Source organism: Coenobita brevimanus, chromosome 73 (assembly GCF_032717465.1).
Source record: "Coenobita brevimanus isolate Jiangsu-jjx chromosome 73, ASM3271746v2, whole genome shotgun sequence".
Classification (NCBI taxonomy): Eukaryota; Metazoa; Arthropoda; class Malacostraca; order Decapoda; family Coenobitidae; genus Coenobita; species Coenobita brevimanus.
In genome coordinates, this window is record NC_137026.1 from 19,193,075 (window position 1) to 19,210,218 (window position 17,144).

Below are 17,144 nucleotides of genomic sequence, written 5' to 3' on the forward strand. Positions count from 1 at the left end.
ACTGTGAATGGGAGGTTGTACATCAAGTTGTCATCCCTCGTGTTTGTAGGCAGGATATCATTAGAGTGGCTCATGATTCCAGTTTGGCAGGACACCTTGGAGTAAGGAAGACTGTGGCACGCATTTTGAAACACTTCTACTGGCCAGGTATCTTCAGAGATGTTTCCTGGTATTGTAAGTCTTGTCACACCTGTCAAGTTGTGGGGAAGTGTAATCAGACCGAAAAGGTTGCACCTCTAGTTCCCATTCCTCCTTTTGAGGCGTCATTCACCCGTGTGTCGGTGGATATTGTAGGCCCTCTTCCTAAGACTTCTTCAGGATTTTCTTATGTGTTGACCCTGATTGATATGGCTACTCGTTATCCTGAAGCCATTCCACTTAGAAACATCTCAGCAAAGAACGTGGTTAAGGAAATGCTAGGGTTCTTCACAAAGTTTGGTCTGCCCAAGGAGGTACAGTCAGACCGGGGAAGTAATTTCATGTCAAATGTTTTCAAGCAGTCTCTGAAAGAGTTGGGCATCACCCGGATCACGTCTGCAGCTTACCATCCCCAGACCCAAGGAGCGTTGGAGAGATATCATCAAACACTCAAATTGATGCTCAAGAAATACTGTTTGGAACATCAGAAAGACTGGGATAAAGGTCTTCCATTCGTTGTATTTGCCGCAAGAGAATCTCCAAATGAATCACTGGGCTTCTCACCCTTTGAACTACTGTTTGCCCATGAAGTAGGAGGACCCCTTAAGCTACTCAAGGAATGCTGGCTGTCGGAGGAAGATGATGTCAACCTGCTGGAGTATGTGATGAAGTTCAAAGAATGGCTATCCACTGCTTTACAGCTGGCGAGAGAGAATTTAGGAGCTGCTCAGGAGAAGATGAAGACTTGGTATGATAAGAAGTCCAGGTTACGCCACTTTCAGCCAGGAGATCAGGTTTTGATTCTGCTACCGGTGCATGGGCAACCTCTTCAAGCCAAGTTTAGTGGTCCTTATTTCGTGGAGAAGAAACTCAGTGATGTCAACTATGTCATCGCCACACGAGATCGTAGAAAGAGCAAGCAACTTTGTCACATCAACATGCTAAAGTTATATCACAGGCGGGACGAGAATAATCCAGTCTGCACTGTAGCTGTTCCACCCGAGTCTGCAAGTGAAGTTCTCCCATGTAGTATGAGCCTGAGTGATAGTTTGGGGAAGAATCCTGATATCATGAATGATCTCCAGACTAAGCTTTCTCATCTAGCTCCCGAGGAAAGGCAGGAGTTTTCGGCATTACTGCAGGAGTACCCGCAAGTGTTCTGTGCCACTCCAGGAAGAAACTCTGTGTTGATGTATGATGTCGATGTTGGAGACGCAAAGCCAATTAAACTGCCTCCTTACCGTGTGAACCCATTGAAAGTTCCTCTCATCCAGAAGGAGCTTGGCTACCTGTTGGACCACAAGATGATTGAGCCCTGTCAGAGCGAGTGGAGTTCTCCTGTCACTCTAGTCCCTAAGCCAGGTGGGTCACAGCGGCTTTGCATCGACTACAGACGTGTTAATCAGATAACCAAAACAGACACCCTCTCCCTCACATGGAAGATTGCATAGACAAGATCGGAAAGGCTAGGTACATAAGTAAATTTGATTTGTTAAAGGGATACTGGCAAGTACCTATGACTGAACGTGCTAGGGAGATCTCATGTTTTGTAACACTAGGAAAGACTTTTGCATGTTCTGTAATGCCATATGGTATGAAGAATGCACCAGCCACTTTTCAGAAGCTCATGAATGTTGTAACAGAGGGTTTGGCAGGGTGTGTTGTTTATATTGATGATGTAATAATCTTCAGTGACAACTGGAAAGATCACCTATGCCATGTCAGTAAATTTCTTGAGCATTTGGTTCAGGCTAATCTTGTAGCTAATTTATCAAAGTCTGAGTTTGGTCAAGCTAAAGTTCAGTACCTTGGGTACGTAATTGGTGACGGACACGTTGCACCGCCAGCAGCTAAGGTTCAGGTTATAAGTGATCTTCCCAGACCTAAAAGTAGGAAAGAGCTACAAAGATTTTTGGGAATGGTAGGTTATTACAGGAGATTTGTTCTTAACTTTTCAATTCTTGTATCACCACTTACAGACCTACTGAAAAAGGGAGTTAAATTTGTCTGGACCGATAACTGTGAATCCTCTTTCAGCAAACTTAAAGCTATCCTATTAAGTCAGCCAGTGCTCGCTACTCCAAATTTTGCTAAACCTTTTAAGATGGCTGTTGACGCAAGTGATACAGGAGAGGGGGCTGTTTTGCTGCAAGAGGATGATCAGTGTATTGAACACCCTGTATCTTACCACAGTAAGAAGTTCACTCCACCTCAAAAGAACTACTCAACTATTGAGAAAGAGCTTTTGGCCTTGATTTTGGGTTTACAGCATTTTTCATTTTATTTGTGTTCTGGTTTTGCCCCCATAGTCATTTATACCGATCATAACCCACTGAAATTCCTTAGTAAGTTTAAAGATAAAAATCAGAGATCGACAAGATGGAGTCTACTTCTTCAGGTGTATTCATTAGACATACAACATGCCAAAGGGAAAGAAAATGTTATTGCAGATTGCTTATCTACACTTTAGACAGATTGTTTTAGAGCAATAAGAAATTTCCTTTGTAAATTTCTTTTTTCTTTGTGGGGAGGTGTTACATAGCCTATGATTTCATCATCCTTTGTATAATTCTAACGTACAGTATGCTGCATGTTTGATCACGAGCGTGTTCTACCTCACTCCCCCCTTCTCCTCTTATAGTAGAGTAAGTCATTCTTTCTGTTGTTCAGAGCAGGATTGTCAACTCTTTGTCCCCTATGGCTTCATTTGCGCGTCCTTCTTACAAGTTGTATCAAGCTCTGCTGGCCCCTATATAATGACCTCAGTCTCTGCATTAATTGCCACTTAGATCTACTCCTCATTTTGTTCACATCTCTGTCCTCCCCTGTACAGTTGTTATTTTTGTGAGTGCTCCGGAAGTCTCCAACCATCTAGCCGCTGTGTAATTTGAGTATTAGTGTTATTACATTTTTTCTTGTACTGTATAGGATAAGGTGTTAATTCGTAGGCCTAGTGAGGTTTTTGTGATTCATGTGTTTTAGGTGTCAGCCATTAGTAATAATGTTATGTATCTGTAGTAATATACCTTGCATTCACTGAGCATTATCCGGTTTTCTCATTTTATCAGGACTGACTTAGATAAATTTACTCTTGCTAATTTCGTGTTAATAGAGGCTATTGCAGTTAACCATATATGTAACCTTTTTGCCATTACTTTATCCTTATGAGTCCTGAATGTTTAGTTGTTAGTTTGAGCATTAAACTTTAACTTGTAATTTTACCTAACTCTTTTGTTTTGAACCTGAAACTTTACGGGACAGTAGTGACTCTTAGTATTCTCACTTAAAGTGTACATTATCTTTCTCTGTTCCGTAACAATATATATATATATATATATATATATATATATATATATATATATATAAATAAATATACATATATATATATATATATATATATATATATATATATATATATACATATATATATATATATATATATATATATATATATATATATACATATATATATATATATATATATATAGATATATATATATATATAGATATATATTGTTACGGAACAGAGAAAGATAAGGTACACTTTAAGTGAGAATACTAATAATCACTACTGTCCCGTAAAGTTCCAGGTTCAAACAAAATAAGTTAGGTAAAATTACAAGTTAAGTTTAATGCTCAAACTAACAACTAAACATTCAGGACTCATAAGGATAATGTAATGGCAAAAAACAGGTTAAATATATGGTTAACTGCAATAGCCTCTATTAACATGAAATTAGCAAGAGTAAATTTTCCTAAGTCAGCCCTGATAAAATGAAAATACACTGGGTAATGCTCAGTTAATGCAAGACAAATTATTACAGATACAAAATATTATTAATGATGATGGACGTAAAGATCCCTACATGAATTACAAAAACTTCACTAGGCCTAAGAATTAACCTTATGCTACACAGTACAAGAAAAAATGCAAGAACACTTATACTCAAATTACACAGCTGCTAGATGGTTGGAGACTTCCTGAGCACTCACAACAATAACTGTACAGGGGAGGACAGAGATGTGAACAAAATGAGGAGCAGATCTAAGTGGCCATGATGCAAAGACTGAGCTCATTATATAGGGGCAGCAGAGCTTGATACAACTTGTAAGAAGGACGCGCAAATGAAGCCATGGGGACAAAGAGCTGACAATCCCGCTCTGAACAACAGAAAGGACGACTTACTCTACTATAACGGTAGAAGGGGGGGACTGAGGCAGAACACGCTCGTGATCAAACATGCAGCATACTGTGCATTAAAATTACACAAAAGATGATGAAATCATAGGCTATGTAACACCTCCCCACAAAGAAAGAAGAAATTTTCAAAGGAAATTAATTATTACTCTAAAACAATCTGTATATGGTATTACAGAACATGCAAAAGTCTTTCCTAGTGTTACAAAACATGAGATCTCCCTAGCACGTTCAGTCATAGGTACTTGCCAGTATCCCTTTAACAAATCAAACTTACTTATGTACCTAGCCTTTCCGATCTTGTCTATGCAATCTTCCATGCGAGGGAGAGGGTGTCTGTTTTGGTTATCTGATTAACACGTCTGTAGTCGATGCAAAGCCGCTGTGACCCACCTGGCTTAGGGACTAGAGTGACAGGAGAACTCCACTCGCTCTGACAGGGCTCAATCATCTTGTGGTCCAACAGGTAGCCAAGCTCCTTCTGGATGAGAGGAACTTTCACTGGGTTCACACGGTAAGGAGGCAGTTTAATTGGCTTTGCGTCTCCAACATCGACATCATGCATCAACACAGTGGTTCTTCCTGGAGTGGCACGGAACACTTGCGGGTACTCCTGGAGTAATGCCGAAAACTCCTGCCTTTCCTCGGGAGGTAGATGAGAAAGCTTAGTCTGGAGATCATTCATGATATCAGGATTCTTCCCCAAACTATCACTCAGGCTCATACTACATGGGAGAACTTCACTTGCAGACTCGGGTGGAACAGCTACAGTGCAGACTGGATTATTTTCGTCCCGCCTGTGATATAACTTTAGCATGTTGATGTGACAAAGTTGCTTGTTCTTTCTGCGATCTGGTGTGGCGATGACATAGTTGACATCACTGAGCTTCTTCTCCACGAAATAAGGACCACTAAACTCTGCTTGAAGAGGTTGCCCATGCACTGGTAGCAGAATCAAAACCTGATCTCCTGGCTGAAAGTGGCGTAACCTGGACTTCTTATCATACCAAGTCTTCATCTTCTCCTGAGCAGCTCCTAAATTCTCTCTCGCCAGCTGTAAAGCAGTGGACAGCCGTTCTTTGAACTTCATCACATAGTCCAGCAGGTTGACGTCATCTTCCTCCGACAGCCAGCATTCCTTGAGTAGCTTAAGGGGTCCTCTTACTTCATGGCCAAACAGTAGTTCAAAAGGTGAGAAGCCCAGTGATTCATTTGGAGATTCTCTTGCGGCAAACACAACGAATGGAAGACCTTTATCCCAGTCTTTCTGATGTTCCAAACAGTATTTCTTGAGCATCGACTTGAGTGTTTGATGATATCTCTCCAACGATCCTTGAGTCTGGGGATGGTAAGCTGAAGACGTGATCTGGGTGATGCCCAACTCTTTCAGAGACTGCTTGAAAACATTTGACATGAAATTACTTCCCCGGTCTGACTGTACCTCCTTGGGCAGACCAAACTTTGTGAAGAACCCTAGCATTTCCTTAACCACGTTCTTTGCTGAGATATTTCTAAGTGGAATGGCTTCAGGATAACGAGTAGCCATATCAATCAGGGTCAACACATAAGAAAATCCTGAAGAAGTCTTAGGAAGAGGGCCCACAATATCCACCAACACACGGGTGAATGGCGCCTCAAAAGGAGGAATGGGAACTAGAGGTGCAACCTTTTCGGTCTGATTACACTTCCTCTCAACTTGACAGGTGTGACAAGACTTACAATACCAGGAAACATCTCTGAAGATACCTGGCCAGTAGAAGTGTTTCAAAATGCGTGCCACAGTCTTCCTCACTCCAAGGTGTCCTGCCAAACTGGAATCATGAGCCACTCTAATGATATCCTGCCTACAAACACGAGGGATGACAACTTGATGTACAACCTCCCATTCACAGTCGGCTGATGCTGTTGGGGGTCTCCACTTCCTCATAAGTACTCCTGACTTTATATAATAACAAGTAGAAGCACCAGCTGACTCTTCCTCACTGCAAGCAGAGTTAGCTAGACCTTTCAACTCAGGGTCAGCAACCTGCAACTCAACCAACTCTTGACGAGACAAATTATCAACACTACGGGGTACTGCCTCATCTGGTGAGTGGTCCAAATTAGCAAGAAAAGTGTCAGCTAGGATAACATCATCATCATCATTATCCTCTAAATCACCAGTAACTTTAGACTTAGCCCTAGTGACAGCACATGCAGGGAACACATCAGGGACATCACAATCCTGGGACGCAGCCACTGGCTCACTAGACAACTGAGGAGCTGGACACACTTGACTTCCACCAATATCATTTCCAAGTAAGAAAGTTACCCCTGACTTTGGGAGTGTCTCAACCAACCCAACCATAACGGAACCATTAACAAAACCAGACTCTAAATTCACTCTGCACAGAGGGACAGAGAAGTAATTATTCCCTACACCTTGTAAGATTACAGTTTCATCAGAGGAATTAACATTAGAGCCTAGAACACTGGTCAGCATAAGGGATTGGCAAGCACCTGTATCAAGATATTTTTGAACTGATGTCCTGTCATTACTGTCCAGAGGACTGACAAAATCATCAGACAGGAAATTAGCACATGAACTCTTGAGAGTGTCACCCACGTTACTGCTCAAAAGAGGAGCTCCATCCTGAGAATTTAAGTTACCTCTCAAAGCAGGTTCAGTTAACTCAGTTAAAGAATTCTGGGAACTCTCAAGAGTGGACACTAGACCAATTGACTGAACATTTAAAGACTCCTTTTTGTTCACATCACGCTGTCTCCTGAAACATTTCTCCGTAGTATGACCAAGCTTACTACAATAAGTACATTTACTTTTCTGAAATCTAGAGGTGAAGCTGGTATTTACTTCCTGAGAAACATCATCTTTATTCTCTTTCCTGTTACCTGTACTCTGAGTAGAGGCAACGTACTTACTGTCAGCTTTCCCTTTTTCTTTAGAATATCTCTTGTGAGTGAGAACATATTCATCAGCTAAAACTGCAGCATCAGACAAATTATCTATTCTTTTCTTATCAAGATATAGGCTTACATCTTTAAAAATACACCTCTTGAAGTCCTCCAGCAAAATCATCTGCATAAATTTACCAAAATCAGAATCCACATTCTTAGAATTTAACCACTGCTCTAACAGATCTTCTTTGATTTTTGCATACTCAACATTGGATTCCTTATCTTGCTTGTAAGTTGTCCTAAATTTTACTCTATAGGCTTCAGGAACAAGCTCATAGGCCTTAAGAATCAAGCTCTTAACTACATCATAATTATCAGACTGATCCTGAGGCAAAGATGCATAAGTTACTTGAGCTTTACCGGTGAGAACAGTTTGAAGGAGTACTGGCCAATACTTTTTAGGCCAATTAAAACCTGTAGCTACCCTCTCGAACAACTGAAAATACTTTGTTAAATCAGATTCATTAAAAGGAGGGACAAGTTTAACATTTTTAGCCACATCAAAATCATCAGAGCTAGATGATCCAGTTCCACCTTGTTTCATGCGATACTCATGGTCTGCCTGAATCCTGGCAAGTTCAACTTGTGCCTGAATCTGTGCCTCCTGAATCCGAGCCTGAGATTCCGCCTCCTTAGCCTGAGACTCAGCCTCCTTAGCACGTGCTTGAAATTCAGCCTCCTTAACACGAGACTCCGCCTCCTTAGCCTGAGCCTCCTGCAGGGCTAGCTGTAACTTAGCTAATTCAATCTGTGTTTGCTCATTTGGAGGAGTTACATTAAAGAAGCTTTCATTAATCATGTCAACAATTTGATCTTTAGAATGATGAGAGCGAACAGCAATTCCCGATTGTTGAGCAACAAGCTTAAGTTCATTCTTTGTTCTGTTCTCTACATCACACACTGTTTGCACATTTGACAAAAAATCTTTGGCTTCATCAAGTGTAGTAATAGTAGACATCATGAATAAGTAACAGTCACAAAATATCAAGCAATATCCTTATGATAATATCCTGAATATCCTGATATGAGGTGGCCAAATTTATGTTACGGAACAGAGAAAGATAATGTACACTTTAAGTGAGAATACTAAAAATCACTACTGTCCCGTAAAGTTCCAGGTTCAAACAAAAAGAGTTAGGTAAAATTACAAGTTAAGTTTAATGCTCAAACTAACAACAAAATATTCAGGACTCATAAGGATAATGTAATGGCAAAAAACAGGTTAAATATATGGTTAACTGCAATAGCCTGTATTAACATGAAATTAGCAAGAGTTAATTTACCTAAGTCAGCCCTGATAAAATGAAAATACACTGGGTAATGCTCAGTTAATGCGTGATAAATTATTACAGATACAAAATATTATTAATGATGATGGACATAAAGATCCCTACATGAATTACAAAAACTTCACTAGGCCTAAGAATTAACCTTATGCTACACAGTACAAGAAAAAATGCAAAAACACTTATACTCAAATTACACAGCTGCTAGATGGTTGGAGACTTCCTGAGCACTCACAATAATAACTGTACAGGGGAGGACAGAGATGTGAACAAAATGAGGAGCAGATCTAAGTGGCCATGATGCAAAGACTGAGCTCATTATATAGGGGCCAGCAGAGCTTGATACAACTTGTAAGAAGGACGCACAAATGAAGCCATGGGGACAAAGAGCTGACAATCCCGCTCTGAACAACAGAAAGGACGACTTACTCTACTATAACGGTAGAAGGGGGGGACTGAGGCAGAACTCGCTCGTGATCAAACATGCAGCATACTGTGAGTTAAAATTACACAAAAGATGATGAAATCATAGGCTATGTAACAATATATATATATATATATATATATATATATATATATATATATATATATATATATATATATATATAAATATATAGGTACACACACACACACACACACACACACACACACACACACACACACACACACACACAATATCCTGTTTTAAGCTATCAGACACAAAATATTACGTGGTTATGTCTCGAAGATGACTGGTAGTTTTGTCAAGAAGTTTATTGTACCTAATCCCTGCATAAAGTAATGTTACAAGACAAAAAGGACTTTGTGTCACGCCAATGTGTTGGTTAGAAAATATCAACATGGGATTTTAAACCTCTACCTATATATTGGCCAGACAAATAAACATCCATCATTTCAACAATAAGCATTTAAATACCTTGTCATCTGAATAGAAAATATTTTTAACACTTTTTTACAAAGACCTCGTTTCACCACCATATAGGTTAGTATCAACAACTGTTTCAGGGCCGCATCTCAAACCGGTTTGTTTTAACATATTTCTGTTCCGAAACTACCATTTTAAAACCCTCGGCCTCAACAACCATATTTTAAAATTATCATATAGTTACAAAACTTCCCATTTCAGTGCTACCATTTCATTACAACAATTTCCACCTCTGTTCTTTGGACAAATACCTGACCTCTGCTAATTCTTGGTATTAGATTTGGGTAAGGAACGATTTGAAAAATCACAGATGAAATTATTGTAAACAAGAGTATTGAGGGATGTGTGTAATTTGGGTAACTTGGATAAGAGGCGTAGAGATTTGTGAAAGAGCTTGCTCGTTTGTTGTAGACATACGAGACAGCATTTTTCTCTTTGATTTGTACTAGTAGCCAACAGTGTTACCTTTTCTCTCATCGTATTCACTGGTAATTATGGCAATGGTATACCCTTGATAAATTATAGACGAAGGGCATCTAAATATGATATGTTACTGTTACTGGGTTAACCCCTTCAGATCGTGGACATCATTTTTATTTTGTTCTTGTTGTCCACTTGTAATTTCATTCAGTTCGGGTGTAGATACTCTGAACTGGTTTAGTAATATACAGCATTAGTTATTCTGTTCACTACAAAAAGTCTTCCCCAAGGTGAATATAATCGTCTGGTGGTAGGTGTGATAAACCAACGAAACATGTCATTCCATGGATGCGGTTAATGTATGTGTTAACCTCTTCACCTCGACCACTTTTCTTCCATTTCACTCTTGCTATGTCAGGCCGATTTTACTGACCTTAGGTAGGATATGCATTAGCGACGGTGGTAATCAAGGCTGTATCTAACCACTGAAGTTGAAGAAGTCCCTCCTACACTGGATAAATTCGTCCGTTCATAGCATGGACGAAATTGGATTGCGTCATCGAACTGGATGGCTAAACAGATAACGGGAAGATATTCACGAAAGTCGTTTGACGTAAATTTGACGCAAAATTTCGTTTTAAAGCTTATTTCACGTAGCTGTGGCAGAAAAAGCCAGTGCTATGGCTCTTCATCGTTTCCATAACATCTGTTCGTGACTGGCACCACCTTAGGTGGTGGCCGATCCGTTGAATGGTGGCCTGCAGTACCAGTGGACCCAGGTTCGAATCCCAGCTGAGACAGGGAACAGTTTAAGGAACAGAATTTCGTTAACGTAGACTTTGCTGATCTACCGTAAGACCCTCCGACACGTCGTAAAAATACTCCCGCATCAATACACCAGTGATACAGCCCTTAGTATATATATTCAGTATGGACGGTAGGTGTGGAAGTGAAGTACGTAAGAGGACTACTGGAAACGGGATGTTAAGCCTATGCCCACAGTTGGACACATAAAGAAAATCTGTTGTTACAACTAGGTATTCACGATGGAAACAGAGAACAGTTTTAATCCAAATTAGCGTAAAACGTGTATAGTTTAGCTTTGATTATACCCGTACAACGCCCCGCAGCACTTCACAATCAAACTAGAGTGAACATTATAGTGAAAAAAATACGATTAAACAAAATGATACATAAAAATAACAGGCTGCTAAAGAGATGTGAATATTTTCGTAAAACTCGGATCAGATCCTTTAGAAAATCTCATCACAATCTGAAGTAATTCCATCAGGCTCCTTTGACCCACGTTCAGGTAAAAATACTCGTATGGCATTGTCGGGAGCACAATGATATAGTTGTTCCAGTCATCAGAGTATTGACAGACTATGATCCATCCCAGTTTCCTAAGATCAATTACCCCGATCACAAGATGATACTTGGCTCAAGTGACTAACTTTTAGTTCTATAAAAACCGTCTAGCGTTTGATGGAATGCAGCCTTAGACTAGAGTTGTCCCAATCAACTAGAGTTAATGATAACCGTATTAACTTTCAAACAGCTTCAACACATAGGTTCCCATAGCTCATATGCAGCAAAGTATAACCGCTTGTCGTTAGCTGCAATACAGTGCTAAAGCTGTCCTGATGATGATGGAATTAAAATGAAAAATACGACAAAGTAACTGATTATAACATATAGTAATTTCCTTGATAGATTCACTTAGCTTGACAATTAGGTAAGAGTTTTTGTAAATTCCCCTCCCCCTCCTCCTCCCCCTCTAGATTCAACAGTGATCCATCAGTCCATTGTGCAGCCTTTATTGCCCCATCAAGAGCATGAAGGCACGGGACTAGGCTCTTCTCCAGTAATACATACACTAAAAACACCTCATCCACTTACTGAGGGTATCACTGTTGCTGGCGCTGATATCAGTACCAAACCCTTGCCCCACTACCGCTCCTGAAAAAATAAAAAAGACATAAATGATAGTGTCTGCATTTCACAGTGTCGTGAATTATTCAGCTGGAAGAATTTCACTCATGTATTGAAACTCTGTGCATCATGAGGATACAGCATTTCGATCTGATTTGCATCATCTTACGTACAGACAAAAGCAAAATATTCGAGTGCAATTTCCCCCCCCCCCTCTCCCTCTCTCGCATACATTTATATGCACACCCATATTTCGTGTCCATTTCTAACTCAAGAGCATCGACGTTAGTCTGAATGTATCTTTACGGTAAACAGTTTCTATATGTGGGCATAATTTTTCCGTTCATGGTAATACAGAAGGACAAGTTATTAATGAGTTTTTTTTTTTTTTTTTTTCTGTACTCGGGCTGTCTTTATTATTTTGCAAGGCAGGAGAAACTTTTACTACTGAAGGGTTTAGTGAAGGCTGAGGTGGTGTAGCGATTAACTTCTTCAACACCATAACCTATTTTTGTTGTATTATTCTTCATATCAGACGATTTTATTTAGCACAGTCATGGTGGTAAAAGTGGTAATGGAGACAGTATGCAACACCTCCAGTTCGGAAAGTACATCCTAAGACAAATAAAGGTTTATATAGTTAGCATGATGAACATGGCTGAAGAAGTTGACAAAAAAAAACTAGAATTCGCAGTCTCCATTTCTCCCGCAATCGTCGCTAGACTCTGAGGCCGGAATAATAATAATAATAATGCCAGCGAAAACAATAGTCTCCACCTATGTAGTAGGCGGAGACTAATTATAATATGATGCTAAGTTTCTAGTCATTATAGTTCTTTACACAGTTCACTCAGATACGGTAGATTATTTTATTCCTGCTACCGACAGGCGATTCTGCTCAGATCACAGATTTGTGGTGGTGGAGAGATTAATGGACGCTATATCAAACCCTCCAGTTCGAAAACTTTCGTGGATAGCCAGATTTAAACGAAAATATTCGTCCTCTCACTGAAGGGAATAAATAAAATATTGCAAAGGGAGGTTAGCCCTCTCTGGCTTACGGAACTCACTTCAGGCTGAATAAAATGGTGTGGTGTTATCTGGAATAGAGCAGTTGAGTTGTCCCGACCATCGGAGTTAAACTGAATAATATGTTCTTAGAATGGAAGATTAAATGACGAGCAACAGTAATAAGTAAAAAAAAAAACTCGTTCAAATTATTTAACATATTGTTTATTTACCTGCCAGCAGGATAATGAGGCAGTTTTTTCTTTTCTTTTGTCTTTATTTTGGTGTTGTTAGATCTGCGATACAACTGATGAAGGATGAGTTAGCAGAATTAAATCTTGCGGTGGTCTGGGTAAAATAATGTAATTTGTGCACAGAAAGCGAAACGTTAATATTTACCCACCAGGAGAATAAATCCGGCCACCTGACCCATTCCACACTTAATGACGCCTCGTAGGATCATCATGGTTAGTAATGAATATTTCTTGTTACACCATTACAAGTTTTTTTTTTTTTTTTTTGTCTCTTCAGTAAAATCGTCTTGTTGCAGCACAAATAATACATGGTCGTTCCCCTGATGGAAGTGTAAAATCAAAGCCACAGGAAAAAATGTTGGGAATGACACACGCGCTGTCATTGCAGTTGCTGTTTACTTACCCACCAGGAGAATAATGAGCCACATTTTGCCCCTTCAAGATCTGCAGCACAACTGAAGATACTTGTCCCCGATTGCCATCTCGGGTACACCTGGCCCTGCCCACACTTGCCCACACCCACGAGAAGTTCGTGAAAGCATGAGTGGGTGGAAATTACTGCAGGTGAGTCTACTGTGATAAGAAAAGTTGCCCTTCGTAACTTCCTTAATCACTTGACGTTTTTGTATCTCATTTAAATTTCAGCACATTCGATCGATTTAAGAAAACCCTCTTCCATTCTCAGTGGGTTAATGAAGACTACGTCTTTATAATCCCTCAACTCTCACCTTCAGTATATATAATAGCCCCATGGTAGCCTGGGGTGGTATTTTCAACGATATCTACACTCAATGCTTCGTCGTAATTTATGTATTTTTTTTACAGGAAGAACTAGACGAGGGAATGTTCTGCACCCTTTTCCTTAATCTTCCTTCAAAAAAACAGTCATAACTCTGTTATAATTTTTGTCTCGTAACCATGATATATTAAATTACAACAGGACACAGATAGAGATTCGCCAGCTCCCTTGCCCTTCCTGCAAATCAAAACCTGAATTACGACAGGGAATGAATCGTAACTGCGTTTGTGTATCCCGCTCCTGATAATCTGAAAAAAAATGAGGGTGTTCAACTGAGAAAAATGCGTCCCGCTGTTTCCCCTTCCTCCTCTTTCATTCGTCCTCCCTCTTACATCCTCCTTCTCATCTCATTCTCCTCTTCCTTTCCACATTTGACTTGTCACGTTTCCTTAAAGGAAGACAGAAGGTAATCTCTCTCTCTCTCTCTCTCTCTCTCTCTCTCTCTCTCTCTCTGAATAGTCTTGAAAGTCCGGTCCCTGAGGCACTGCCGTCCTCTTACTTGTAACATACCCACATCGTCACATATCCTCACTTTGTGACAATATCCACCGGCCATACTTAAATCATGCAATGATGGTTTAATTCAGACATGGTGTAATGATATTACCAGGTTGTTTTTTTATGATATTTATGTGATATTTTGTATTTTTAAAAATCCAATATATCAAACTTTCCCCTCCTACCTTGGGGTCAAAATCGTGTTCCGTCGGATTACAAACCATTCGTCAACCTACGATGCGTAAAATTTATATGTATAACGAATAATGGTTCATTTATTTGCTTTTACATTCTAATTCTTCTCTTTGGTTACTTGCATCACCTCCGCAAGCGTCTCGCCCATCTCCTCAGACATTCCTGTTCAGAGTTAGTTATCATGAGAACTGCAACAGCTATCGGCGGCGAGAACTGAACATATGTTAATATTGTATATGATCTTAAGGAATATACAGTAAATAAAGATCAATAATGTATGCTCAAGGACACGTTTGTGTTCTAAATGTACTGCTTTCATTATGCATTATCATATTCTGAGGACCATGTGTATGAATAACTGCCTTGGAAAATTTTCAAGCATTTGATCTTTCAGAGGTTTCTACAAAACACTCTGAGGCTTGTCAGATCCGGACATACGGGCAGCCACAATTATTTCTTATGATCCTATCCAATGAAAAATACTTCACCACACCAGTCGTTTGCTTGCTCTATGACGAATAGTGTCCTATTGTTGAATCCGTTAGTTCCATTCTTCAAATTCCGCTAGAGCGCAGAACTGTAAGCATAGCTATGGAAAAATGAAATGCACTTAAAATCTCTCTCTCTCTCTCTCTCTCCCCCTATTTATATATGTGTATGTTTTACATATTCGTGATTTGACTGGACTAGCGACTAAATAATGCCTATTGCTAGTGTTTTGCTTTCTAGCTACAAAAAATCGCATGCTTTCGAATAACATATGTCATAAGCAGGGTATGATACTGCCACGATAGCTGATCACTTCACTAGCCTACAAGCTCAGTTGCTTATAAGGCCACTGTTTTTTCCTCCGCCATTTAATAATTAGCAGTGATTTTGTAGGCAATGCCTGTTGCAGTGATCTAGCAAATGGGTACGGCAGTGAGAAGTGTGGGTAAATATAGTAATTTTGTGATTGTGATATACATGAAACTGCACTTAGCCTGGCTGCCTACGGCGACTTTTTTTTTTTTTTTAGTATATTTAAACTGATGATCAAAATGCAAGGGAATAGAGATGAACTCTTAGAGAAATATATGGTAATTTGAAATAACTAAAGTGACTCCTGCTGCAGTGATGTAAACTTGCGTGTCGCACAGACTTCCACTGGTGGCTGAGTACAGTCCAAGGGATATATGGATTGGTACTGAGATGTGAATCTGATAAGAAACTTTAATCCATAATTCTTGTTCTGGAATGAAATAATGAGTCTGAGCTGAACTATCCCCCCCCCCCTATTTTCACTGTTTTTTCCCCATGTTATTTTCTCATAATTTGTCATTTGTATGTTTATGATTCTGAACACAGAATTATGATTAGTACCCCCATTTCCTGAGGCTCAGGACTTCTCGTACGAGTCACACAGCTGCACTGTCACCACTATTTCCCGTTCGTTGTCTATATTGAATATATGCTAGAATTATCTCATTCAGGAAGGGTGCACTGGTATTAACGAGGGTCTTTTTATGACGTCTGAGGATGAAACAGAAAGAAGTAAAGTATGTTTTAACAAAATTCATTTAATTAAACTCTTCCTTACTCCAGTCTGATCTTCGAAATCGCGTCTTTTCAGACAACAGATGACCACACTAACCACTCGGCTGATTTTTTATACTTTGGACCAGGCACCTTCATCGCTTCAGTCCAGTGACCTACTTGTTATCAGATGAAATATATGAAAATAATAGGATTGTGATTTTATTACGGTATTTATTAAGAGTTCAGCTGTTCCGTTTCCGTCATTTTTTAGCTGAAGATTGGAGAGACAAGACTGGGTGGCCCTTTTGCTGTGAGACTCTGCCTGGGAATGACTGTGCGATTGAGGTGGGGCTGTGGCACTGAACTCAGACGTCAGCATGAGGCGGCAACCTTCTCGCTCGGGCATCCCACTCTACAGTTTCCGACAAGATTACCTTTGAAGATTAAAGAAAAACCTTTATTTTCCTTTCTGTCTTAGTGTCTATAACTGGTTGTTAACACTTTTGAAAACTAGCCACGTTTTTCGTATCGCTAATAAAAATTTGGTGGTACAAGTTAACCATGCTGTTCTAAAGGTGCTAATCCTGCCGCTGCATAGCTGCCTCAGCACCCATTCAACCTTTCGTACAATTATCGGCATAGATTGTGGGGAACTTTTTTTTATTTTATTATTATAATCGTGAACTTCATCACCATCAACTAGCAGAACAGGGAAAATTGAGAACCCATCCGCCTTTTCCTAATCATCATCATCATTATCATCATCATCATCATCATCATCATCAAAATCATATATCACTCTAGTACATGGGGTGAGAATGACCCAAGAATAGGTATGGGAAAGAATGAGTGTGAGAACTTTTAACAGACTGACCAGTAAAAGGGATCATCAACTGGAGCCTTTGAAATTACCCTTTCTATACCATGGGTTAAACGGCCCTCACACACACACACACACACACACACACACACACACACACATAGTTTCGCATTAACAGTATGAAAGAGATCAATACAA

The 17,144-nt window shown here is 39.7% G+C and overlaps 1 protein-coding gene across 1 annotated transcript in view; it reads right to left on the reverse strand.

Moving 5' to 3' along the window:
- The window catches only part of LOC145407497 (perlucin-like protein), an 83,164-nt gene that overhangs the window by 50,928 nt on the left and 15,092 nt on the right, over positions 1–17,144 (reverse strand). The window contains exon 2 of the mRNA XM_080278425.1: positions 11,822–11,881. Coding sequence (XP_080134551.1) covers positions 11,822–11,881 — 60 coding nt within the window. The remainder of the gene's footprint in view (positions 1–11,821; positions 11,882–17,144) is intronic.